We start from the raw sequence: 27,744 nt of genomic DNA, 5'->3' as shown, positions 1-27,744 counted from the left end.
ATAAACTAGCTATTAAAAAGTCAGGGCTGGTCACTAAAATATACAGAACATTCATTCGCCTGCATTGCTTTGCAATCAGTACAACACCACCTTTTCAGAAAAAAACTCTATATACACTCTTCATAACAGAATTAGCTCAAGTAAAAGATCTCACATAAATATGTGAACAAAATCCACAACATGTAAATCTGACTGACAGCTATCACATCACACTGATTACCACGGAAACTGTCATTAACGTAATTTCTACATCAGTTAAAGGGGACCTATTATGAAAAACACGTTTATTCTTGCTTTTACATATATAAAGTGGTCTCCCCTCAGCCTGGCAACTCAGAGAAGGAGGAAAGCAACCAAATTCTGCAGTGTCTGTACAGCCGCCCGGATGAGCCATCCAGTGCCATCCAATGTGCCTCCAATGTTTGAAACCACGCCCACAACTGACTCCGGCATTTTTTCGTAGCGGTGTATCGCGTCATTCAAGCAGCCAATCAGCACAGAGCCTCATTATCATAGCCCCGCCCACTCAGAATCCTGCATAGATAATGCGGTTAGAGAATGGGATGCTAAAGACATTCCTCAGAGGTTGAATTTCTAATTTATTTAGCAAAAAAAAATCAAAAGCTTGTTTTTAAGACATTCAAGGACTGTTTAAAATAGGTATTGGATGCCATAATAGGTCCCCTTTAAATTCCGGTTTCCTTCCAAGATTATATTTAAAGCTATCTTTATATTAGGTCCCATGAATGAATTCAAACATGTCACCATCTGAGAGATTAGAAAGAGTTGATATGAATCCTTAACCAGTAGCTAAACGTTACGATTGATTTATAGGCTGCACTGCCGACGTTTCTGCTGAGTCGTGTTGTGACTGCTGCTGCCGGCCTTCAAAGTTTGATTGAGCCCCAGACCTTGGGCCTCAATGAGCAGCTCACAGAGCAACCACCCACGCTGCCACCCTATCTCCAAGTTTTAGGAGTTTTAAGAGTTTCAGAAGTGCAGCGTCAGCGCCGAAGCACTCCGCAGCAGGGACTTTTATTTCAGCATAGATTTAGAGTTGGGAGCAAATGCTGCGGATGAGCCTGTTCAGTGGTTCCCAAACAACAGGAGAGCTTTATTGATTAAAATGTGCCTAGTTGTTGAACAAAGCATATCTTAATGGTTTTTGGTTCCCCGGCCAGTAATTTCAGGATGTTAGAGGCTCATAAACTGCAGTCCAGGGAACAAGACGGATTCACAACAGCTTCCTCTTCAAATGAAAAGAGTTCAATATTTGCTTGTGTTTCATAAAAGTAGCTGCGATGGGAGGAATCGGCCTGAAGCTGTTCAGGTGGGACTGATAGGATATTACAAAATTCATCTTTTCAAATTGATTATCGTTCTTTACACTCAAACTGAAAGCTGAATTCTTAGTGAGGAGAGATTTCCACCTTTCCTTTTATGTTGATATGTTGTTCCAGGATCATTTCTGATGCAACAGATTAGATTTTTTTTGTATCTTGATTTCAGTGTTATGTGCACATATAATGTGTGAGTTGTGGTAGCAACACAGAAAAGTGACACTTCCATACATCTTAAAAAGTGAGCCAGACATGACACAAGGACTAGATATTTCATGTGTTTTTTTGTCTTTTTAACATAATTAAATTTGCTAATATAAATCATTGTTTGCATTTCCAGGACTCCAACACATTTAGAAATAGCTCAAATGTTATAAAGTTGGTACAGAGACAATGTGGTGCTAAAGAGCTGAGAAAAAAATAATGATGTTGTTTCAAACAGACGGTTGTAATAATGAGAGTAAATGATTAAAACAATGTCTCTTAATCATTTCATGTATGAATATTTTTTTTTAAGAAACTGCAATTTTTTTCCTCTCAAGTACAAGAATTTCTTTCTAAATTATATATATATTTTTTTCTTTTCTTCATTTTTACATTTTTTGAGAAACCTTTGATGTCTCCACATTCATGTACATCATACAATCATCTCACAAATAATTCATAATAAACTCAAACTACCTAAATGCTCCATTGCAGAGCTAAAATGGAAAATGTAGTTCATATGAGGGTTTCAGTGAATGTGGGGGGAAATACTGAGTGTTGAAAGCTTTACTGTCCTTCTTTTGGAATTTGTTGCAGCATTAAATGCAAAAATGTTTGTGTAATAAATTAAGTTACATTTATGAGGAGAAACATCTGAAACATCTTGGGTTCATAGTGTTTGTAAAGAAATTAAACTCAAATTAAATGCAAGAATGCCTTTAACAAAAAAGAAGAAAAAAATGCTGTTTCTTTCCATAAAATCCCAACTTTTTCATTTCTTGAATGCGCTACAAAAGTCAGTTAACATAAATGTTTTATTGCATTCACATGAATGAGTTCTGCAGCTCTTAGACACTCGCTTTTGGAATTTTGCAGTAATAATCATGAAATCCAGTCACATCCGGTTTCAAATGGGGCAATTGCAGCAAACGACCGCACAGCCCAGAAATGTTTCACACTCCAGCCATGCTGAGTCATCACGGTTCAGCATCGTTCTGTCCTCTCTTCTCCCAGGTATCTGTAACCGGAGACGCTTTAGAGGATTGCTTAATGCACTGGCAGCAACTTTCCTATCCCAAAGGCTCCAATCCTCAATCTCATTGTCTAACAAGCTCACGGAAACACTCAGTGAAAAGACAGCAAATTCCCATTCAGACAGCGGAAGGAAAATCAAAGTACACAGGGATAGAAGATCGGGTTTCTGATCGTTTCAGAGCACACATTTAATATGTCCTATTTCTTATCTCTCAAGGTTGTTTTTACCCAAACGGGGCGATCTGTCAAACGGGCCCTTTTGACAGGCCTTGATGTTATTTTTCAAAACACCGTCCCATGAGCAACTACTTTCATGCGACAGGCAAATATTCATCTGTGGAAAAAAAAAGAGTCTTGTCTTTTTTTTTTGCCATAGGCTTGATTTTAAAACTGCTTACACACAGAAATAAACATATTCAACCAATTAGGGTCACAGTGACACATCGGCGCTTCTCTGGGAGATTGTGAGGATCATTTATTCAGAAGTGAAAGGAAATAAAGTTGCACGCTTGTTGATGCTGATGTCCTGCGTCTCAGTACAGAGGCGGTTTGGTCGATTTGGCAGTGACACATCTGAGTCAGCGTTGACCCGGAGTTTTGCACGTTTAGGTGATGGCACAGCAAAACACGTCACTACCAGCCACAGACACTGCCACTCAGCTGAATCCTATGGGTTACCACAGGACAGGGCCGAGGTGGCCAAGCGGTTGTAAATGGTACAGAATGAGTTCTCACAGTTTGCATCAATGGTAAGTTGACAAGTGTGCATCTCACCCACGCAGTGGTTACTAATGCCCCCCTCCCCCCCCATATCATCACAGATGCTGGGGTTTGCATGATTCACTGATAACAGCTGGTCTCATCGGTGACGCCCAGTACCGGACTTTCTTTTTTCTTTTGAACAAGCATGCGTATCCTGTTGATGAGCTTGTGCTTGGAGACCTTGAATGAATTTCTGCCCGGGGCTGATATACGGCCTATAGGGCCTTGGCCTTCAAGCCCCCATGTATCCCCCAGAGTAGCAGTCATAATCGAACTGTACGTGCTGAAAGACCCACATTCTTTGAAGCCTGTCGTTGAGACTTTGCCATAAAGGTGGTGAGTCAGGACCTCGCCTTGCTTGCAAACTCTAAGCCCATTGAAGCTCCGCCTTTTAAACCCAGTCCTGGCATCCCCACCTGTCGTAAGGAATCTGCTGATTGCAGAGTCTTTCAGAACACTAAAATTTGCTGGAACACCCTGAGCAGCAGATCAATAGCTATATTGATTGATTGATTATCTAGCATTTTCTAAAAAAATTATTACCCTACTATATCTGAAATGACAGTTAGCTTTGGAGATCTTCTCTGAAGTAAATTGCATTTTCAGCATTTATGCAGATTTCTGTAGGAAAAATGTAAATCTTTTCCTAAACAGAAAACAGACTATCAACACTAAGATCATGCTAAAATACATCAGTATCAATTAGACAAGTACTCTTTTGAATGATCCAACTTTCTCTCTCCTTCATCTTTCTTTCGCTCACATGAATCTATGTCCTGGCATGTGCCTCTGCAGCCCCCATAATTTGCCTGAATATGCAGTGACATACATAGATAGGCCCTTGAGGAGCTATAAAACATCTCTCCCGCATAGGCTGAGCTTATACACACAACCAAAACACCCACGCTGGGAAATGTATTCCCGTAGTCTGCAGGCAGAGCGCAGCCTGACTGATGCAGAGCGAAACTGGCATCCAACTCAATGCAGCTCATTTAAGAATTCATAGCGCGGACGCAATGCACAGGAGCTATGCAGGGCAAGGCGGCGCTTGCATCTGCTGCATCCCAATGAGAAGCCAGGGCTGTGCCTCAACTCCACAACCCAACTGTAACCGGCTAACTGCTCTGCAACCTGGACGACGACAGCTCGGCGGTACACATGATTGAGTACAATGTGTGTGATTCCTCCATTTTAACCACTGGTGCCACTTTCCTGCCATTCACCTTGAAGTTAAAGTTACAAGAACGCTGATATGAGAACCGTTATGATGCCTAATTAGGGACAAAAAATAGCCAAGATAATATTCAAGAGGATAATAAGGGAGGGCTTTAAAGGACAAAAGTCTCATAAAGAAAATTTAATCTCAGCTCTTGGCCAAACCACTCTTTTGTTATCTCTATTTCCTCAGTAGGTGCCAAAGAATAGCTTTAAAAGCACAGTCAGCTTGGTTATTAAAGCTAACTGTGAAAATCCCCTCGCTCTGTGAAGTAAAATCAGGCTGCCTTCAGGCTGCGCTTGTCCTCGGAAGATGACATGCTGCAGATTCAAGATTTTCTCCAGACGGTTGCACCACTACTATGTGAGCATACTAACCAAATGTGCTACTGCAAGTGCACTATTTCATCTGCAACTGTCCTAGATGATATATTAGGACTTGGCTGAGATGCAATTTTTAAAAAATAAGTTATGAGATGCAGAAAGAAAAAAAATGAGAATATGCAGTTGAGGTCAATAGCTGGGTTGCAGGATGGATTTCTGCAGCCCAGCATCCTCCATAAAAACCTGTCAAGTACTCATACGGTGCAGCTGCTGCCGTTGAACATCCCTTTAAATCCTTAACACTGCAGTGCTGTTAAATCAACCTCCAGTCAGGCAGACTACTCACCTCCCAGCGCAGCTTTCATTACAAAATTCATGATGAAGCAGTTCTGTGTTCTCCTCCTTCAGCTCCCACGTTAACAGGGACAGACCTGCAGCCAGGGGACAGAATACATAAGCTGTGACTGCACGTACTCCAGGGTTGGAAGAGTTTGATGGGATAGGGGTGACGAGGAAGAGGAGGAGGAGGAGGATGAGGAACGAGGAGGAGGAGGCAGCTCGATGCAGAGAAGAGAAAAACATGAAAACACTCTGATGGAGATACTTGTTTGGGAAAGGAGTACCAACACCTTGAAAAATAAAAAATAATAGAGCCCCTCTACAATACCTTGGGGGCGTCTTTTGTGTCAGTATATGGGCCACAGAAAGCATCACCTCCCACCAAGTACAGGAGCCTTGCATGTTAGGACAAAGAGGAGTATTCAAAGGGCTGACTTTCCTGCCATTTTTGTTGTCCTCTTTTATCAGTCAAAATTAGGGGTCATATTATTGCTTTCCCATGAGCATATACAGTAGTTTAAGCTAATTCTGGGGCTGATATATAAGATTTTGAGCCACTGCTCTTTAATACTATCCGGACTTTGTGCCTTTAAAACTTAACACCTACTTCAGGGTAATTAAAAAAAACTATTCATCATAATATTCCTGGGATAATGAGGTCTACAAGCAGAGTCTTAATCTTTCTGCTTTTTTTTTTTTAATGACATATCTAACCAATTTACAAGCATGCACGCAGCCTCTGCTGCATTTTGCAGCATCCCCCCCTGACATTGCAGCACAAGCGAAGCAGTCTTCTAGCGTGGACTCATTCAGTCTCTGCTTCGTCGTGTTTTATTGGCCCAAAAAGTCGATTTTGCACCAACGGCGCAACCACAGACTGCGGAACGTCTTTAATGAATTTTCTGATTTCATTACCACCTCAGCATCCTCAGCATCCTCCTGCAGCAACATCATCGGGCTCCCCTCACATGAACCCCTCCACTAATAACTCGCAGCGTTCTTGGTGCGGTGCAGCATTCCGGCACAGTAGTGTACACTCTGTCCTATACCCCCAAACATCGCTGCACCTATAAGCGTCAAATGCATGCAAACCCGAGGAGCCACGCTCTTTGGGAAGCGTGTTATGTTAAAGTGTGTTGGAAGCACAAGCATCTTCTGCATGAAGAAGTGCATGAACCTGCCACCGTCCTGTCCCGCAGCCCTGCACCGAGCCCATCTTGCGGATGTTGCTTTACCTGGTCCTGCTTGATTCCGGCTCAAAGTTCGTCAAAAAACAAAAAGCCTCAGCGCCCTTCCGAGTTCTTGTCCTTCGGCGGGAAGACACAAAAATACCAAGCTTGGTGACGGAAAGAGGAGATCGTGCCTGTCTTTGTACGCTTCAGTTTGCAGGCATGCCGGTTGTGTCAGAGTGGGGCTGCAGCGGAGGAGGAGGAGGAGGATGAGGAGGAGGATGAGGAGGAGGAGGAGGCTGAGGAGGAGGAGAGTATATTCCTGCAGGACGAAGGGAGAGCACGCACAGGGAACGGGGTGGGGGGAGCTGTGCAAATCCAGCATCCAACCTCCTCACTTTAGTTTTCCAACTTCAACAGAAAGTATTGCATAAGACAGTAGTAGTTTATATTTGTTTCTTTTTCTGTAAATAAAAAAAAAATTGCATGTGAGACATGAATTCAAATATAACTTCAGCATTTTCTACATTGTTTTCCTTTTGTCTCAGACTCCATGATCTATAATGTGTATAATCTTTTTTTTGTTATTATTTCAAAGCAGTGATGAACACTTTTAAGGCTGATAATCCAAGTTATGTTGCTAATGGACGGAATCAGATCACTGAAATACATCATAAATAGATTCACTGAAATCTGCACTCCATCAAATCATAGTACTTCTCACAAAAACCTGTAGTAAATACGTGAGTGTGTTAGAGAGACAGAGAGAGAGAGAGAGAGAGAGAGAGAGAGAGAGAGAGAGAGAGAGAGAGAGAGAGAGAGAGAGCGAGAGAGAGAGAGCGAGAGATGTGGGATCCTTTCAAATGCTCAACTCAACTGTCATCTTTTCAAAGCAGTAGAGCAAACCAAAATCAAGGTCAAGACTCGAGGGGGGCTGAACATTTATAGTTGTTTACTGTACGTCTCTGGCTCGTTTTTCATGGAGCAGAACGAATTTGGCTCTGATGAGATCGCCCCTAATAGCTGGTTTCAGTAACCGTAGCTCAGCTCCAGTCTCATAACGCTGCCCACTCCATACTGCACTGCAGCATCACCATGCCGCTTACAGGTTGTGGGTCCACAGGAGAGCTGTCCCATGAGCCAGAACCCATGAGGCCAAAAGCCAAACTCGGCCTTCAAGCCTCTCCTAGCATTTGCTCCAGGGTAACGCCTCCAGTAGGGCTGGGCGATATGGACCAAAAGTCATATCTCGATATTTTCTAGCTGAATGGCGATACTCGATATATATCGATATTTTTTCTGTGCCATAATTGGGGTTTCCCCCAAAACATTATAGCATAGCATCTGTTAGCATCTCTGTTAGCTTCATTTTTTTCTGAGGCAAACCCATAAAATCTTGAATAAAATAAAACAAATATCCCTTTCCTGCATAACAATTAAATTAAAATACACTGTACAATTAATACAATGTAGACAGTAACAGGCAGACTTTTCCACTGAGTTTGACAGTTGTGCAAATAACAAAACATTTGTGCAAATCTCAAATAAAACATTTAAGTCAATTTGTCACAAAATAAGCTATATCAAAATCAAAAAAGAAAAAAACAAAAAAAAATTATTTTTTTTAAATCGATATAAACGATATTGTCTTGTACCATATTGCGTTGGAAAATATATCGATATATATTAAAATCTCGATATATCGCCCAGCCCTAGCCTCCAGTAAACACAATCTGGGCATGGTAACTTGGAACTTTGATGAGAGTTTTCCTGAACAGCATCTGGTGATCCACTCAGGACCAATTGGTGTTGGGGGACCCTACAAAACAGTTCTCGTGTGGCGTTGGCTGAAGGGGGTGAGGAGGGGGCCGGCCCTGTTAGAGGTTCAGGTTTACCCAGGACCCCACTAATGACCTATAGCTCCTGGATCCCCGGAGCACATAAACCAGTCTGCCATCAAAAGTTGCTGATTCTTGTAGTAGGTTTGAACATGTCCCGGGACGAAAAAGAGGCTTCAAAACCACCCCTCAGAAAACCACAGATAGCCCGTTCAGTCCTTTTACATAGCTGCAGACTTTGAACAGGAACAAAACCTCGGCTGTGACTAATAACTAATGATGTTTGACAAGTACACATGAACTGTATGTTCACAAAAGGATGCATATTAATAAACAGCTGTGTTAATGTCTGCTTTCACTTCTATTGCTCCCATCTGCCCTGATTATTCTCACCTTTGTCTCGCCTACCCCTGAGACTGTTGTTTTTCCTCTTTTCCTTGTTAGTTTGTCTGCTTTGCTGACCTAGTTTGCTCTGTAGCTCCCTGGCTGGGTTCCTAAATTGTTGTTTTATATTTTATTTTTGCCTTCCCTTTGGCTTTCCTGCTCTGACTTATTTGTAACTCCTGCTTCCTCCCATGGTCTCCTTCATTTGGGTCCTCAGCCCTTGAAGCAGAACAGAAATACCGGTATGTTGAAGGCACGGCGCATGTTTTCCAGGAGGTAAAACTAAGTCTTTGATATATTTTGAAACCTTTTCATTTAATTCCCAATGGGCAGGACACAGAGGTGCTCTGGTTTAATGTCATCTGTCTCAGCATTCGCTTAAAAACATTTTCTCTGGAGGATGAGAGAGTCTGCAGCAGCGATTGTATCTGAAGTTAGATTTTCCTCACTGGTGTCTTTCTTTACTCTTCTTTATTGTTCCTATCAGTGATGATGTGTTGTCATTCTTGAGTTGCTGAGATTGATGAGCCCATTCACGGTGAGCTGGCAGGTACCATGATGTCACAAGGACCAGACAGCCCGGTTCTCAACTCCATGACACGTGATGTTTCCTCTTATTAGTCCCAACCATCTGATTATCTCCTCCTCCCCTTTTTAGCAACTGAACCGATCACTACAAGATACTGAGAGAAAAACAATATTTAGCTTTTGTCTATAGGGGCTTGTAGCACCCTATAATGTAATAAATTCCTGAAAATGTAATAACGCCTGAAAATGTAATAACATTTGCACTTAACTCAATCAAAAATGTAATAAAATCCAATAATGTAATAACTTCACCAATAATGTAATAAAATATCCTGACTGATATTGTAATAACATTTTTACCGATAATGTAATACCTTATTACATTATTGGGAATTTATTACATTTTCAGGTAGGTCTTTTTTTTTTTCTTCCAAAACTGATAATGTAATACTTGACAAATAATGTAATATATATGTTCCTTTTCAGTCCTGAGTTCTACATTTTGTGTTTTAAGTATCTAAGAATGTTATATACACTGGATTTGAAACACCAGAATGACCATTGGGTTAAATTGCACACTTTCAGTACCATGTAATACATTCCCAATAATGTAATAAGGTATTACATTATTGGTAAAAATGTTATTACAATATCCATCAGGATATTTTATTACATTATCGGGTAAGTTATTACATTATAGGGTTTTATTACATTTTCGATTGAGTTAAGTGCACATTTTATTACATTTTCAGGCGTTATTACATTTTCAGTAAACTATTACATTATAGGGTGCTACAGGGCTAACCATTTTCCAATTGTAAACCTCTAGTTTTGGAACATGTAGATTTTTGCCTTGGTGAGTTCACGTTGTCTCTTATTGTGTGCCAGTGGCTTTGCCATTAGCACAGTCTGTGAGGCAGACAGGCTAAGAGCACACAGAGCACCAGGGGAAACGTACCCTGCTGCATCATCCCATCTATTAATCAAGACAAAAGAGGTTGTGTCCAGTCAGCACACTCAGGCACAAGCATCCATCACACTGTTTACAACCTAAAAATACTCTGAAACAACAGCTCGTACTTTGGGATCCTTCAGAGCAGCCTCCGACGTACCACCAGTACTACATGGTTTCAATTCTTTGTGGGCGTCGAATTTATGGTCTCTGGACCTCACACTTTGATTTATATCTGCTGCGATGTTACTTGAAGGCTGAAATGACAAATATGTTCTCCTCTGTCGGTTTGTCATCTTCCTGATGAAAATGGGATGTTGTCCCACAGTTAGATGAAAACAGAAACCACAGCATAATCCACAACGTCTGCCTTTTCTCTTTTTGTACCTATAATGTGCTGCTTAGACTTGTACTGCTGAGACCATGTTATTTATTATTTATTTATTATTTATTATAACAGTATGTGGAGCTATGGTAAATATCCACACATGACTACACTGTGAAGACGCTGTAGTAACAGGGGAAACAATAATACCGAATGAATTTTGGACATTAACTTTTGTTTCTTTTTTCTTCTTTTTGTCATTTAATTTAATTTAATTATTAGTTAGTGCTCATATAATAATATATTGCAACTTGTGATCTATAAAGTAGTACATTATAACTCAAAACACACCCTTGTTTTAATTTTATTTAGCAGCTCTAGGGCAAAGAGAAGCTCATATTAGTGCAACAAAGCGTTGGATGATGAAGTGCCTGCAGGCGAAGCTTCGCTCAAGGAGAGCAGGATTCTTGCACAATGCATCACCTCGGTGCTGGTTTGCCATTTTGAAAGCTTGGACATTATGAAAGGCAACGTCTGTCTTCATCAGTAGATCGGCTTTCAAAAATGTTGCACTTTTCCAGCGTGGTTTTCAGTGCACTCACCCAGTAATCTGTACCATGTAAACTGAGAATCTATGTCCAATAACCGATAACCCGAACCCAGAATCAAAGAAGCATAATCCATGATCTGTAAACAAGAAGTCAACCTCTGTAAATGAGTGCTGTAAATGAGTGGGGCATTCCTGAGCTCCAGTGTGGCTTCAAGATCTTTTTTTATTTTTTAATTTATATATGTAATAAATATGCAGTCTGTTCCAAGCATTAATGGCGTTCTTTGGTCTTGTTCACTTTGGACTATTCAACTGTGGAAAAAGTGAGCAGATATAGAAAACACAACATGAAAGGGCACTTTTTAACAGAGATTGATTTTCTTTGTTATACATTCGGGGATTTTAGTCTTTTATTGCCTGTGCCCCCAGTTGTATTGTTTTTTTTGTTTTTTTTGTCACATTGTAAAGGCTGTAATCAAATGCCAGCTGTTTGAGGGCAAGCTGCGTCAAAACTCCCATATATCCTGTGATTCATTAGGTGTCAGGAGCTGAGGCATGCAGTGGGATGGAGGGCCTCAGTATCAAAGCTCATTTATTGTCATACAATATGCAAAGCAGCAGAAAATCAGCGTAATGGCTGTGGGGACACAGTCACTTTGATGCATTAAGCTGTTACATACTCCAAAAACATTTTATGAATGCGGTGGCAGCTGAAAACCTCCTTTGATCTATGTGAGGAAAATCCTTTAAAGGTAAATTCATTAAGACCAGGCTGACAGACACGGGCAGTGTTTAGCTTGAACGTCCGGGGATAATGAAACTGCATTTCCACTGATTCTGCTGCAATACGAAGCCAGCTTCCTGCTTACTCTCATTATATTTAACGGTTTGTTTAATCGTATAAGTATCTACAATATGTGCCAAAGTCTAAAGCACCCCCAGTCTCGTTGCTTTTAAGGACCATCCATATTTATGTTTCTGTATTTATTAGGATCCAAACAGAAATTTTACAGTGATAATGTTAGAAGTCGCCAAGTTGCAGTGCTGCAACGCAAATTTAAAGTTTTATTTCTCTTATTGGGAAGAAAACAGTGGTAATTATTATAGGCAAATGTTATACATGCACTATTTTAACGAGGTGATGGATCTTCCCCCATTCAAATAATCCAGTGACTATAGTGCTGACTGAACACACAGTAAAGTCTGCTGTCATTGAAATGTGATTTTTTTTTCCAGGTTTTACTTTTTCATGAAGGACCTTGAAAACAAGCTGACATAAAGACCACCAACGGTCGCATATCTCTTTCAAATTGAACAATATATCTTTAATTCGAGGTACCCCGGTCATGAAACTTTCCACAACTAGTGCTCTCACCGGATGCCCACCAGACTGCCTCTACGTAATTATTTCTTCAAAATACCATAACACAAAGGATTGAAACGTCACCTGCTGTGGGTTGTTATAGGTGTTTACGGGGATTTGCACTGTGAAAGGGACTGCTGTAATCCATTTCCTTTGAGAAATCACAATCAACATGTGAAAGCCCAACCGAGCAATAAATTGTAAGTCCTGACTGAATCTGTTTGTGCTGCGATAACCATTTGACAATAAAACATGATAACTCTGCCTCCACGGCATCTGCAATCATATTTTATAGAACGGATTAAAAATATTACTGGCGTCTCCGCATTCTTCTTTGTGCCTGTGAATTTAGGCGGCCGGCGTTTTCCTTTCTACTCTGGTAGGTCATATTCCTGCATCTGAAGGGCAAAGTGGCTGTTGTGTGAAGTCGGAGGGGAGGAGTGGTTCTCTTTGGACATTAGTCTGCTGTCCATCATCCTTGCTGCACTCAGAGGCCCCAGAGACGCTGGGCGAGGGAGAGGAGGAGGGCAAGGGAGAGAAAGAAAGAGGGAAAGGAGGTGGAGGGGTTGCATGTAACTGTGTGTGTGTGTGTGTGTGTGTGTGTGTGTGTGTGTGTGTGTGTGTGTGTGTGTGTGTGTGTGTGTGTGTGTGTGTGTGTGTGTGTGTGTGTGTGTGTGTGTGTGTGTGTGTGTGTGTGTCCATCAACCTCTGAAGTTCCAGACACAGGGAGGTGTGAACTGCTGCAATGCGTAAAGGCATCGCAGCGTCATGCAGAGAGAAAGCCCTTTAAGTGACTTACTGAAAGATGAATGATGGGCTGGCTGACTAGAGGCCAGGATTTCCCACATTACCCTGCTCTGCTGTACGTCACACCTTTTAAAAAACACATGTGATGTCACTGTACAGAGTTGGCGTGTGTGAAGAAAAGCTAAAGATAACGGTAGCTCCTTCAGGGTGAACTGCAGTTGAAAATGATCATCACCTAATTAGAACAACTGGCTTCATACGCTAGTGTAAACTCTCAGACATCCAGGTCATTGCACCTCTCAAAGGATTAAAACAAGGCAACTGGACTTCCTTTTCTCTTGTGTCTTCAAACACTACTGAAAAAGGGAGGTGCGGTTGCCTGGTTTCAGGCCTTTGAGAACTTGTTTCACATGTGCTCTACACTTGTCCTGAATATCTCTCAAATGAAGAAAATTAAATTAATTATTACATAATTGTGATACAAATCAAGAAGAAATTTGTTGAAATAATCTCCATAACAAACAATAAACCAAAATAGGTAAAATCATAAAGCCAAAACACACCCTTCTTTGCCTCAACCAGTTCAAAATGTTTGAGAGTTGCCTTTTTGGTCGACCAGCTAATTTCTTACCCTCAGAAAGCATCTCACCAATGGTGAAGAAGGTTAATCTCAGTCTGATTGAATTAAATTATAATACTGGAATTGTGCATTTCATAGTTTCGCACCACACCACTTTAAACCATTTCATGCACTTTCTATTCATTTACGCTATATAGCTTATATTACTGATCATCTGAAACATCATCTCAGAACTGAGGGGAAATAACATATTTTTCTTGTATATTTCCTTTGAAACTTGGAAGTACAATGTTTTATCCAGGCTGTCTATGTTTCCATATGTACGGTAAGTTGCAGCATTTACACTGAACCTGGAAACCACTCCCATCACGCTTCACATCGTCACAGCCATATTGTGGTGTCAAAAGGTCTTTCACTCCCATGTGTCCGACAGCGGGACGAAGGTAAAGTGAAGGAAGCAGCCCAGTGTGACAACTGGAGACATTCCAGTGTGAAGAAACAAGACAAAAAAAAAATGGTATAAACCAGAATTAAAATGGTTAGGTTGTCATCCTGGAAGCAAAAGGGGATGCAAAGATGAAAGGTGCAGCTTTGAGGCTGAGTGATAGCACAGGTACATAAATATATCATCTCTGTGCAGCCAGTTTGTGTCCTGAATGTTTGACCTAGTGTCTCAGTGACTGGACATTGTCCTTGTGTTGTACACCTTTTCTTAAATGCAGGTTGGGAATGGTGCAAATCCCCCTGCAGCCTTCACTCTCATCTATATCGTCCCCTGCACCTGTCTGGAACAGGAATGAAATACTGCAGGAGGCTGGACCCCCCCACTCTCCTCTACAAAAACACTTGGAAAGCAGCCAGAGCGGAGTGCATCGTGCCCTAGAAAGCCAGTGCAGGAGAACTGTCATGGAGCAATGCAGGAAGGATCATGGCCATTCAGTTTCAGTAGCAGAATATATATCTATAATTATTATTTTGTACAATATCAAGTGGGAGTTTTATAACAGTGTGACAAGGATAAAAGTCAGTTATTGAGTTTAAGCCCAATCACAGACTGCAGTGAAGGCTTGTGTCTGCTGTCCTTCGGTGATATTGGCCTACAAGCACCATGCCAAAGAGAAACAAAAGCTCAGAGAGCTGAATGTTTACCAGCGCTTCATTTCCCCTTCAGGTGAGAAACTGCGCTGCCTCCTGCAGAGCGCAGCCAAAAGGCTATTCCAATGTTGACAGACGCTCAGCCGAGGTAAATGGGAGAAGTCTTTTGTTGTCAGATATTCTCATGCACATTAAATGGACAGAGGGACGTTTTGAAGAAGAATTTCCTTGCAGAAAAATGGAAAATTGTGAGATTTTCTGTTATAAACCAACGGTTTGGCAGCATGCCAAAATGGGACTTGCATTTTCAGGCCAAATCTGATATTTTCATGATTGTCAACAAAAAAAAAGAAAAAGTGAAATTCAGACCCTTTGTACTCGTGTTAAAAGCACACGTGAAGTGCCCAACCAGGTGGTGTCGGCATCGATGTCGGCGTAGGGATGCAGGCCTGACCGCACAGCAGAATGGACAAGTTATGATTCAGGTAATAAAATAAAACACAAGGAAGAAGCCAGAGTGGAGGCAGATTCATGGGATACCAGCCGTTTGCCGCTTGCACGTGTCTTATTTAGTATGGGTGCTAATATGCTTACATGAATATGGGTGCTTACCCTTATCAGCAAGCAAACTTCAAAGAGAATGTGCGTGTGTGCATGCTCGCTGGCTGCTCTGAGAAGTCATGCTAATTAATAGCCAAGAGTGTTTGGCTTAAAGCGGTATTCCTTAAATTAGAAAACACATTGTTGTCCAACTTGGCTGAATGAAATTGCCACATTAGTGCCCGTGTCCCTGGGAGTCATTCTAATGTTATGTAAAATATCCCTTCAAAACAAAACAAAAACTCCTAAACAAAATGATAGCAAGCGTGTCGTTTTCATGAAAATATACAGATAATCGATATGTTTAACTTTAGAATATTGGAGGAGCAGGACAGGTTTAGACTCGGTCAGGCAATAGCAGACTTTGAAGCCATCATCTAAATAATACAAAGATGTTATGACATAACAAAGATGCTGGGGCCAGCTGGGGCCAGGATGGCAGCTTGGAGGTAAGGGGGATATAAAGGTCTACACACTCTTTGTTGCAGGTTTACAAAGGTAGACATAATTACAACATAAATCTGACTCGTTACATCCCCTAATGTGTTTTTTCAACAAACAAAAGAAAAATTTAACAACAGGGAACAAACAATGACTGCATAAGTCTGAACATCCTTTCACATATTATCAGTGGGGAAAGTGTGGCTGCACAAGGACGTCGCAAAGATCAGGACAACCCTCCAAAGCTGAGGAGACTACGCTGACGAACTTCTGAGGGAGGAAACCAAGAGGCTGACAGCAACACTGAAAATGTGGCCAGATGGATGCTGTGTCTTCAAAAAAAAAGAATATGCAGGCTTGTCTGAATTATGTCCCAAAAAATGTGTTCAGTGACAAAAGGTTGAACTTTTTGGCCTTACTTCTAAAACGCGAGCACTGATAACTGTGATACCAGAACAGCTGACCTGAAATTGAAGTTCTTATCATAAGCTTGAGTTTCCATTATGCCAGGATAAACGGCAAAGTGCCAACTGAAATTCTGCTACAAGAGGAGACTCCACTGTTTCATGAGATTCCTTCCGGAAACATTCCAAAGATGAATAAGCTGATGAAGACTTCTGCTAGGGTTGCCACCTTTCAGAAATAGAAATAAGGGACGCCCTGATTTCAGCAGAGCAGGAGCAATAAAAAAGCCCCAAAACTTCTAAACTGAATAAAAATGTGTTTATTTTATATGAAAAAACAAAATGCTTTGATTTAAAGTTTAAAGTGCTTTAATAGCATTGAACGTGCATGACTGTACAGACAACCAACCATACTAGCAACTGAAATATCCTCCTATGCTACGTATGTCCACATCAGCCCAGATGTAATATAGCCTACAGGTGAAGAATATGGTGTAAAAGTTAATTTATTTCAATAATTCAACTAGAATATGGTGTAAAAGTTAATTTATTTCAATAATTCAACTAGAATATGGTGTAAAGGTTCATTTATTTCAATAATTCAACTAGAATATGGTGTAAAAGTTAATGAAAATACGGTACAAATCGTGTCCCGAATTAGTTCAATACGGGACGCAACATTTTTTTCTCAAATAAAGGACAATTCCGTATTTTACGGGACGGGTGGCAACCCTAACTTCTGCAGCAGTCATTTCAGAAATGTTCGGCTACAAGATTAACACAACGGGCTTTAAGAACCTCCTTGAAAAGAAGCTAGGTAAAGGAAGCTAAGATCAAGGCTTCGTGGAGATAAGTAAGCCGGTCCGAAAGTTACAATGAAGAAAGATCTTTGTGAGAAAAATAAACTCTCAAGTCTCCTGAGGCGCTGAAGAGGAAAAAACAAACAAACACTGTGACAACTGAGCCACCCGAGGCTGAAGAGCGAGACTGAAGGGTACTGGAACAGCACGCAGGAGACACAGCATCGAGTAAAACAAACGATCTGTGTCTGGTGAATCTGAGAAGTGACCTCAGCAATCTCCCACATCGTCACAAAGGCAGACATCCGAGGCCGACTGTCATGGGTGACAAACTGGACGGCAGCAGGTGCTAACGTCATACAAGGTTACTGGCTAACCAAACTACACTACAAGCTACACGGCACAAACACCAACCGCACACACTAACTGCTTATAGATGGGACTTACAAGGCTAACCCAAGGCTGGACAGTCATCATCGTAAAATGATCCCCAAGGGAAGAACTATTCAATAACTGGGTCAATAACCTGACAGCTGCTGTCAGGCGTCACAGGGGTCAAGATCGCTAGGTACGTGGTTACACACGTGAGCAAGGCCAGGGAGGGAAATGAAAGTAAAGCCCCAGCTACCGGTGACAAATAAACAATCACTCAGGACTGTAAGATCAGAGCACACGTAGATAGATACAGTACATCTATCTATCTCTTTTTCATCCATAAGTCCATTCAGTCCTTATTATATTGTGCAATACTCTTCCATCCTTTCAGTGCAATATTCTTCCACCCATTCATGTACATTTTTATTTTTATTCTCCCATTCACTCTTTTCTTATAGTGTATATATATATATATTTATGTTTACTTTTTTGTGTACAGTTTACTTGCTTATATAGTCTTGCATTTGTTTTGCACTTTGACGGAGCTGCTGCCTAATTTCATTGTAGAAGTATAATGATAATAAAGGCTTTCTATTTCTATTTCTATTAGTCGATTACGCTGAAAAGTCGACATCAGTATATCAGGAAATGTCCCGGTTACAATGTGTGTGTGTGTGTGTGTGTGTGTGTGTGTGTGTGCGTGTGTGTGTGTGTGTGTGTGTGTGTGTGTGTGCGCGTGTGTGTATGTGCGCTATATAGGTCATGGTTAATAGCTTTATGAGTTACACTCATTGCATCTTGCCTTTTTTATTATTTATTTCTCAGTGTTGCAAACCCTTATCTGTTCTGTAGTCTCTACAACATATAATACAAACACACACACACACACATACGCACGGACACACACACATGCTCCATCTAATGCTTTCAGTGATGAAGATTGTGCTGACAGAGCAGTCTTGCGGTAACCGCCCCGTGGCTCCTGTCCAGTGAGAATGTGTGGGTTTGTGTGATGGTCTTTTTTGCTCTCTGTCATACTGTCAAAAGGAAAAGCGAGAGAGAGACAGTAAGGAAACAAACTCTTCTCATACTGAAAAGGCTGTCCAGATTAGGATTACCTTAAAAGTTGCATCTCGTGCTCTTTTCCACGTTATTCTGATGAAGAAGACATCATTTCTTCATGCAACCACAGTTACGATATCTTTTGTTGTTTACTTACATCCATTCAACAAAAATAATTCAGAAGTGACATTTTAAAAGTCTAAAATGCTCCCACTTGTGCTTCATAATGGAGATACAAAACAGCAACATAAAACACAAACGTACCTATCTCTAAGCTTTAATAACATCCAGCCACAGATTTTACTTCTGGTTGAAAAAACTTTTTCTTTGCATTCCAAAGATTTTTCTCTCTGAATGGACACTGCACTCTCTCTTAACGTCATTGCTCCTCTCTTCCAGAAATGGCATTTTATGAATCTTGTTTATTGATTGTGTTCTGTGTCTTGTTTTGCAGACACACACACAAACGGAAATTGCTGATGGTGAGCTTTCCAGTGGTTTGGACATCTGTGAATGCATTACATGAGTGCTCAGTCGAGTATGCATATTTAATGACCATAAAAATGTACAGCTGGGGGAGGGTTGTGATGGCTCGTCTGCTTCTTTGGTTTGCTTGACACTGTTTCCACCTTTAAGACTATGCATGAGTACTCGTGATATCAGCGTACTCGCAGAAATAAGAACTGCTATGTTATTATTTGAGACATTTAATGGATGTCCAGAAAAAAGATTTATCACTCCCTCCCCTTCTGGATAGCTCAGATGAAAACGCCCATACAGCCTCTCCTTGCTTTACATGTGACTTTGCAGATATGATGTGTGCCCTTGAAAGGAACCTTGGCTTTCATTGCAGTGATGATGATGGCGATGAGAGCAGCACTGAGTACGGTGCTGCCCCCTTATGGACATGAAGGGCAAGTGTCTCTGGTTCCAGCTGAGGTTACTGCTGTGCTGGAGCTATTTTAATCATAGATAAAGGGAATTCCCATAAATTGCATAGGGAGAGCGTAAAGCGGGGTTGGGGGGGATTATAATACCCAGGAAAAGTTGTTTAATTTTAGAAATAAATATCTGATGCAGCATTTCAAAATAAAGGAAATTAGTTGGCAGCAGCTCAGTAACATGACATGATTTTGTGAGACCATGAGGCTGAGGCTGGCGGATTGTCACCCCTGAATTAAAAACAAGATTTAACAAGTTTCAGTAGATGTCTTCTATTAAATTCACTCCCAAATATGCTAAGATGACAATCCCCTTGTACCCTCTTGTTAGTTCTACATCTCTTTGTTTAGTGGAGGTGCATAGCACTGCTTTATCGGTACAGTTCAGTCTGATAACAACCAGAGACAACACAGGATTTCATTCCCTGAGACCAAACAGCTTCCCAATAGCAGTAAACAAACAGAGTTGATAAGTTAATTTGATCTACATGCATACATTATCAGCCTTTGCTGCTGAGCATTACATTATCTAGTAGTCAATAAACCTTTACTACTGCATTGGAAGGGGGAGATCTATTGACAGGACTTTTCAATACAGGAAAACAAGTATTTTCACTCTTGTTTTTTTTCCCACAAGTTTATTTTTTAAGATAAATATTCTTTTTAATTCATCCTTGACACCTTATTTAATTTAAAAGAAACACAGTTGGGTTATACCAGCTAACATTCAGTAGTCCAACAGAAGCAAATGATGCTGAGCAAACCTGAACTTTGATTGTCAAAAATATAATATTCTTCCTCTGATCAAATGTCAGTCGCACCAATCCATCAGAACATCTAATCATGAAACAGAATTATTAAAAAAATAAAATAAAATGGCATTTCAACATGCATGTAAGGATATAAAGAGGGGGAGGGGGCTATGAGGAAGAGGAATAAAACATGCTGTGTGTCTGTTCTGCGTCACATGAGCGCAATCAGACAGAGAGGGGTGCTGTTGCAAAGAAATGGCAATTTTTTTCATTCAACCTAATTTGAACATTTTTAGAAATGGTAGAAAAATATCAGATGATTGTCACAACGGTGTGGGCGGCGTTTCATCGATAATTGTTCTTGTGTATTTTCTAGAAAACAGAAAAAGCACAGAAACACTACAGATGTGACCAGTGAATGAAACACTTTGGTCCCAGTGAATACAAATCCACATGACGAGTCACAAGCTGTGAGCATGACACGTCTAACAAACCTCTTTTTTCCTCTTGCCACTGCTCTCTTCTACAGCAGATAATTCCCTGCATCAAATTGTTCTGGCATCATATAACATCTATAAATTAAAATAATATTTTGTATAAGTTTGTTTATATAACTGGCAGAAATGTGTGTGCATTTGTCATTCAGCTTCACTATCCAGCCACCATAAGTTATAAATTATATACATTGATTGCGGCTTTAACCACACTATCTGTGTGGGAATCTCTTTAATTTCTGGCAGGAAAATGACTCAGTTCCCCAACTGTGCCTCAAAAGCTGCTTAATAGTTGATTTCATGGATGTCAGAGCATAAATTGCTTCATTTAGTTGATTACATGCTAGAGTTTTACAGACCATCTTTCAGAATTTTCCATTTTAGTTGAACCAAATTGAGGTGGGAGAAATAACCACATAAAGGCCAATGTGACACTATGCAAAATCCTAAATCAAGACACCAGAATAAATGAGCTGTGTGACCCATTATGCCTGTGAGGCTTTTAATAATAAGGAAGTTACATTCAAAAATGAACTATACTGAGTTGGTGAACTGTTAAAATACATCATAACAAACGTGACTTATTGTCTTTTAAGATACTTTAGAGCAGCAGTGCCCAAAGTCGGTCGTCGAGGGGCCGCAGTCCTGCATGTTTTAGATGTTTCCCTCCTTCAACACACCTTGATACAAATTGCTGTGTCATTGTCAGAGTTGTGCAGACCTGAATGATGAGCTGATGATGACCTTTAATTAGATTCGGGTTTATTGATGCAAGGCAACATCTGATACGTGCAGGACTGCAGCTCTCGAGGACCGACTTTGGGCACTCCTGCTTTAGAGAAACCGTGTGTGCCTTAAGTAGAATGTTTCTGTTCTATATCATACTTTATATATAGCACCATGTGTGCACACTAATGTTTTCAGTGATATACAGAAGTGCCCTTATAGCATGCAGGAGCAGCAAAAACAAAAGTCCATCTCAAACCTCTAAATAAAAACAAGCTGAAAACATTTCTGTAAAGGTAAACGGTTTTATTAAGTTAATAAGCTACAAACGTTTCATTGTGAAACACTTGATCAATAACACTTGAGTTTGTGTCAGACTGTTTGATTTGAGTTTTTTTAGTTTTAAAGAAAGAAAGGAGAAAGTTTTGGCTTACTACTAATATCTGTGTAAATGTAATTTAAAATTGTAATGTAAAATTTAGGATGTGCAGCTGATAACTGTGTAACTGGAAGCGTCGCTGGAGACAGTAATCAGTTCTACAGCACAGCACTGCTGATAAAGCCCAAAGTGGCCTGCTCACACAGAGATCATCCCCTTAGATTTAGTCAATTACAGTAATAAACTGTAAAGCAATGGGGTGGGGTCTTTATATATTTACTCAGTTTTCAGTGCTGTCTGGAAGACAGAGTCTGCACTTCTTCACACCCAGCTATTGATCTGTAAGTGCTTTGGTCCTCAGTGCAGATCAGTGAATTCTTTCACCATCTCATTCCTGAGTTCATTTTTTTTTTTTTTTATCTCGGCTTACTTTATAATCCTCATCAGACCTCGTACACCCAGCTCCCTCGCAGGGTGTAATCAGACAAGCATGAACCACAGCTTTTATGCAAGCCCAGCCTTGCTCGTGGTGAAAATAGCTGCATTGGTGGTTGGTTTGTGCGTCAGGAGCACCATTATACAGGCTGGGGCAATTTATTGCGTTGCACAAGTAATGGAGTTATTTACAACACACCAACTGAGGGATTCACAAACTTGTATCCAAAACAAAACTAGATTTTTGGTAACGCTTTCACATTTAGAAATAAAAACATGAATTTTGTTGCATTTTCCCAATTAAATTAGAATAAAATGTAGAAATGTAGTACTTAGTTGGACCACCAGAGCGAGACTAATAACTGGTAGTTATGACGGTAGCTACAATTATTTTCTATAAATACAATTTTTCTAACAAGCAAATTTTCCCTGAATGACAAACTTTTTATCAGTCTGACCGTGTCAAGAATATTGAGGGTGAAATCGATCCAGAGTATGTCTGTAGCATCTGTAGCATCTAAATTAGATGCTACATCATATTTCTGCTTGGTTTAAGGATGTTCCCTGAATGCAGTGACTCTGACTTCAGGACTGCGTTTTCATACATTAGTGTGTGATATCATAGCTCAAGACATTTCTACTCTATATTCTAAAAAGATAAACATATTTCCAGGTTAAAAAAAACAAACTTGAATGGATTCCAAGTGTATCACTATTTTTTGTTATCACTGCAATGATCTATAAAACCATGTGAGACGGATAAACCCTGTTTTCAGGTATTCATTTCCGCCATGTAATCTGGGCAGCCAGAACAGCACAAAGGGGAGTCTAAAAAAGGCTTATCAGTACACTCCATATCTAAGTCTGAACAATGTTAATGTTGTGAACATTGTAGTACTTATGCCTGAAACGCCATCCTTCATCTTCTCTCTTATCCTGGAGCAAACCCTTTTAACATTTACATGATTTCATATTTTCACAAGTAGAAACTTAATTTCGGATAGTCAAATAGGATTTACATATGTTAACTCTAACTGCTGGGGATTAATCTGAGTCATTAACCATGCTGTAATACTTTTAAAGTTTAATAATAATACATTTTATTTATAGAGCACTTTTAAAAGATCTCAAATACGCTTTACTCAATATACATGATTTACAACTTAAAAATTATAATTTGTGATTATATAGAACCCTTTCCAGCCTACGTCATCACAGGATGCGCGCGCATTGTTGCGGCAGAAGAGCGGCAGAAGTTGTATGAGTTTGAATAGAGCGAAGGAAGATTTGTTTCTTAAGTTGCGTTTTTGGAGTTGCAGTAACGTTATAGAATAACAACATGCCCACCAGCTGTTGTGTGTATGGGTGTACAAATCGAAATCCTGAGGAACATACATTTTTTGCAATTCCCAGAGGAATAATGATATTGTGTGTGCTAGTCTCACAAACCTTAGCAAAAGTGTTGTTCCGAAAAAATCTAAGAAATTAGGGTTCTGAATAATAACATCAAGTCTTGACATTTTTTTATTTTCTCATCAGTGATTTGGAGCTGTGACTATGAATTGAATATCAGCCATTAATGATTTACTTGACTATTAAAGTTTTGCTAATAAACTACCGGAGTTATTTGTTTTTTCTCACTGATTGTGTAAATGTATTGATTATTTTCTCTTTTTAAAGATACAAACATCCAACTTCCACAGCTTTAAATATGCTGCACAAATATACATATATTCACTATATGTGTTGTATATCAAACTCAGGTATATTATAGATATATTAATCCCCACAAACCCTCAAATAAAAATAATGAATTTACCTAAAAATAATGAACTAAGTTTTAAAAAACAGTATTTTGCATTATATACCTTTTAATGTTTTTCTTTTTATCATATTAGTGGGAATAGGTTTCTGTAAATTACTGGTGATAATGTGAGATGCAGGATGGACAATAAAGCTCATATAATTTTTAATTTTTTTTAAAATAACTATCAACTTCATTCAGCCAGCACAGACAAAGGTACACATGACATGGCTTTCATTCAAAGGCAATGCTTAATGAAACTCATTAAGAAACAAAGGGGACACAGTAAATTAACAAAAATAATAAGATAAATTAAATAAATATGAAATAATAAAATAACTTAAAATGTCTAGTGTATAAATACATTCAGTTGACTGTCATAATTCTTTACAAACTTCAGCTGTGACAGCTGCTGACAGTGTTGCAGCTTCTCCTGAGTGTAAACACTAGGTTTCTCAACCAAATACAGATGAATATCCGGCCATTGGACATCGGGCCACTTTGTGATATCTTCCTCCGGGAAGGAAGTTGCTTTCCATCCGCCAAAGTTAGTTTAGTAACGTAATTTCCACGATCTTTTTCCGTCAATCGGCTGGTGTAAACTGTCATGAACTCCGTCTTTCTGCCGCAACAATGCGCGCGCAGCTTGCCTACGTCATACTTGTTTACAAACACGGAAAGGGGTCTATAAGTATCATATAAATTCAATATCAGAATGTAGCAGTTAAACTGCTATCTATCTCATATCTGAAGCTATTTTGTGAGTTCAGTTAAAGTCTGTTCTTGTGGGTTATTTTGGTATCTGTCATTCAGGCTATCCTCAGCTGTCAAACTCACATCATTTTCACCTCATTGTTTTCCAGTGGCACTCTGGCCAAGGTTTTCAGAACCAGAAATGTATAGCTACTCCGTCATGTTTCCATTCATACAGTCAACAGCCACCTTTCTCCCACATCCACCTTATCCTCACTATCTGGGAGACTCCATCAGCTGTCATTAACACTGCTGCACCACCATTAAATCGACGCAGAGCCTACGCCGTAGGGTACGCGGAGAAGCGCGACGTACGGTGCGCGTCGCCGCGTAACCTACGCCGTAGGCTCTGCGTTGGTGTAACGCGGAACCATAAATCAGCCTTAACTATCATGGCAGAAGAATCCAAAATATTAAGCCTTAAGACTAGTTGCCAGTTACAATAATTACAGTATTTAGTTTCGTCATTATAATCCTAGATATAATTTTGAGGGAAGGAGATGCAAATATCGCTACAAGTAGGCTATATTAGAATACTTCCGGGTCATGAGAGGAAAATGACCGCAGTGGCAGCGATGAGCGAGTGCTGCTGTCGACATCAGGCCCCCAGTCTCGCGCTCAGCAGGCACGCCGATTTTTTCCAGTGGCCAGCCGCGGTACTGCAACAAAAAATCCCATGGGGCCCAGAAAGCTTTTTTCCCATAGACCGCAATAGTAAAAGAGAAGCCTCTAAAACTGTTCACAGGACGCCTCCAACTGTAATCACCGGCAATTACTAATCTTTGTATTCTATATTTTTAAGTCATGGACTTTATATCCGTCAAAAATGTTTTAGAACGGCCAGAAAAGTCAAAGAAAAGTCTCTTTCTGGGCGTGACGTCACGGCTGTGCCGTGCACTCGCAAAGCGCGGTCGTGTGTGTCTCGGGAACGAGCATGGCTGAAACTAAGCCGTTCGGCGGAATAATCACTCAGAAAAGTGGAAAACACGGCTCAAAGGTGTGTTTTTGTTTGGTCACATCGATTTAGTTTAACTTTATGATAGTTAAAGTCTGTTATTAGTCTCTTGTCAGCTTTCGTTTTTAACCCTCTGATGCACAACATGGGTTAAAAGTGACCCGACTGAGATTTTATGTTCTTTATATTTGTAATGGATAAGTTTTATCTTTTGGTCTTCCAGGTATTCCTCTGCCCAGCAGAGCATGCGTTTCATGCGCCGGCATAGGAAGGTCAACCTACATCTGGAGCTGCTGATCCAGTTTTACTCTGCACTTGCCTGATTGTCTGGTTTGGTTCAGCCACCAAACAGGACAGACACAGTGTGTGTGTGTATGTATATATATATATATATATATACACACATACACACACACATATATATATATATATATATATATATATATATATATATATATATACATACACATACATATACATACATACATATATATATATATATATGCATGTATGTATATATATATATATATATATATATACATACACACATACATACACATACATATATATATATATATATATATGTACACACACATACATACACATATATATATATACACACATACATACGTATGTGTATATACACATATATATACACATACATACACATATATATATACACACACACACACACACACACATTATTTATCCAGTTTTTATTATGTATCCCATTGCACTACTACCTCTTTTTTTTGCACTACAGACTGACCACCTGAACCCACCTGCTATCTATGTTTGTACTTGTTCCTGTTCTCTATTTTATGTTATTGCTCAGTTCTTGTTGCTATCTCCATGTCTTTTTTATGTGTGTACAAGTGAGTACGTAAACCGGAGGCAAGTTCCTTGTATGTCTGTACAGGCAAATAAATCTGATTCTGATTCTTCTGATATTTGAACTTTATTGGATTCACACACAACACACAGTGAGGTGTAACGTGTGGCGCTAAATGCAAAGTTTGTTAGTTCCAACACAATCTGATTTTCTGAGTTGCTAATTCAACAAATTAACTTGATACATGATATTTCTTCAGACAGATTGTTGACTTGAACAGTCACAAACATTTAGGTGATTAAGAAGATAAATGACTTGTAACTTGTTACAGGGAGAGCTCCTTCCACATCATGGCTGAAAACCATCCTGCGATCAGGGCCTTGAAACGGTGTCACAGACAGGCCACAGGCTAAGCTCTCTTGTCTCAGTAAAACAAAAGAAAAAGCTCCCAGTTTCTGGAAAAGCAAGGCTTTTATTCTGCACCTCTAAGTTTTGAAAATATTTAAGCAAATATTGCACTTTTGATAAATTAGGGATTAAATGGTGACTTGACAAAACATTTGTATTGTGTTATTGTTTAAAGTGATAAACGTTAAAGCACATTTAATACCACATGTTCCATAAATTAAGTAGGTGGTTTCTCTCAAAAGGAGGTTGGCGGGAGAGGGACATGACTCCAGGAGAAGACTGAACTGGCTGGTAATGCTTTCCAGGGCTCATCAGTGGAATAACATCTTGTAATCCATCCATCAATCCTGTGTGGCATGTAGCTGTAGAGGATTGAGAAAACAGAAGTTTAATTAATGATAGAACAGTAAAATGTAATTTCAAATGAATTATTCAGTCTAATTCAGTTAGACATCATTTGCATACCACCAATGCCTCTAGTGCCCACACACACACATACAACATAAATAGCCTGTCTTAGTTAAGAAGCCCACTCACCACGGCAAGGTGCAGGCCAAGAGTGGGAACACAAGACAAAGACAAACAAGACAAACCCTGACAAGACCACAAAAAAATGAAGACACCGACCTCAGTTTGATTAGACTTATTTTATTTTATGTCACAGTAACCTATATATTTATAAAACATAATAACTTTAACAATCAAAAACACAACAATTTGTATGAACTTTATTTGAATTTTATTTATGTATTTGTTATTCTACTAAATTTTATTATAACAATAAAAATATCAAGAAAAATATCAAAACATCTAAGGCATGGAACATTTTTTGC

At 39.7% G+C, this 27,744-nt stretch overlaps 1 protein-coding gene across 1 annotated transcript in view; it reads right to left on the bottom strand.

The window, feature by feature from the left end:
* cplx2a (complexin 2a) overlaps positions 1–6,645 on the bottom strand; it is a 31,545-nt gene extending 24,900 nt beyond the window's left edge. Inside the window, exons 1-2 of the mRNA XM_061722064.1 lie at positions 6,455–6,645; positions 5,227–5,311 (exon numbers count right to left, since the gene is read on the bottom strand). Coding sequence (XP_061578048.1) covers positions 5,227–5,257 — 31 coding nt within the window. The 5' untranslated portion in view covers positions 5,258–5,311; positions 6,455–6,645. The remainder of the gene's footprint in view (positions 1–5,226; positions 5,312–6,454) is intronic.
* Between the last annotated feature and the right edge of the window lie 21,099 nt (positions 6,646–27,744).

The sequence above is a fragment of the Cololabis saira genome, chromosome 1, assembly GCF_033807715.1.
Source record: "Cololabis saira isolate AMF1-May2022 chromosome 1, fColSai1.1, whole genome shotgun sequence".
Lineage (NCBI taxonomy): Eukaryota > Metazoa > Chordata > Actinopteri > Beloniformes > Belonidae > Cololabis > Cololabis saira.
Note: the sequence above shows the minus strand (reverse complement) of the source record. Positions and strands in the feature narration are given on the sequence as shown.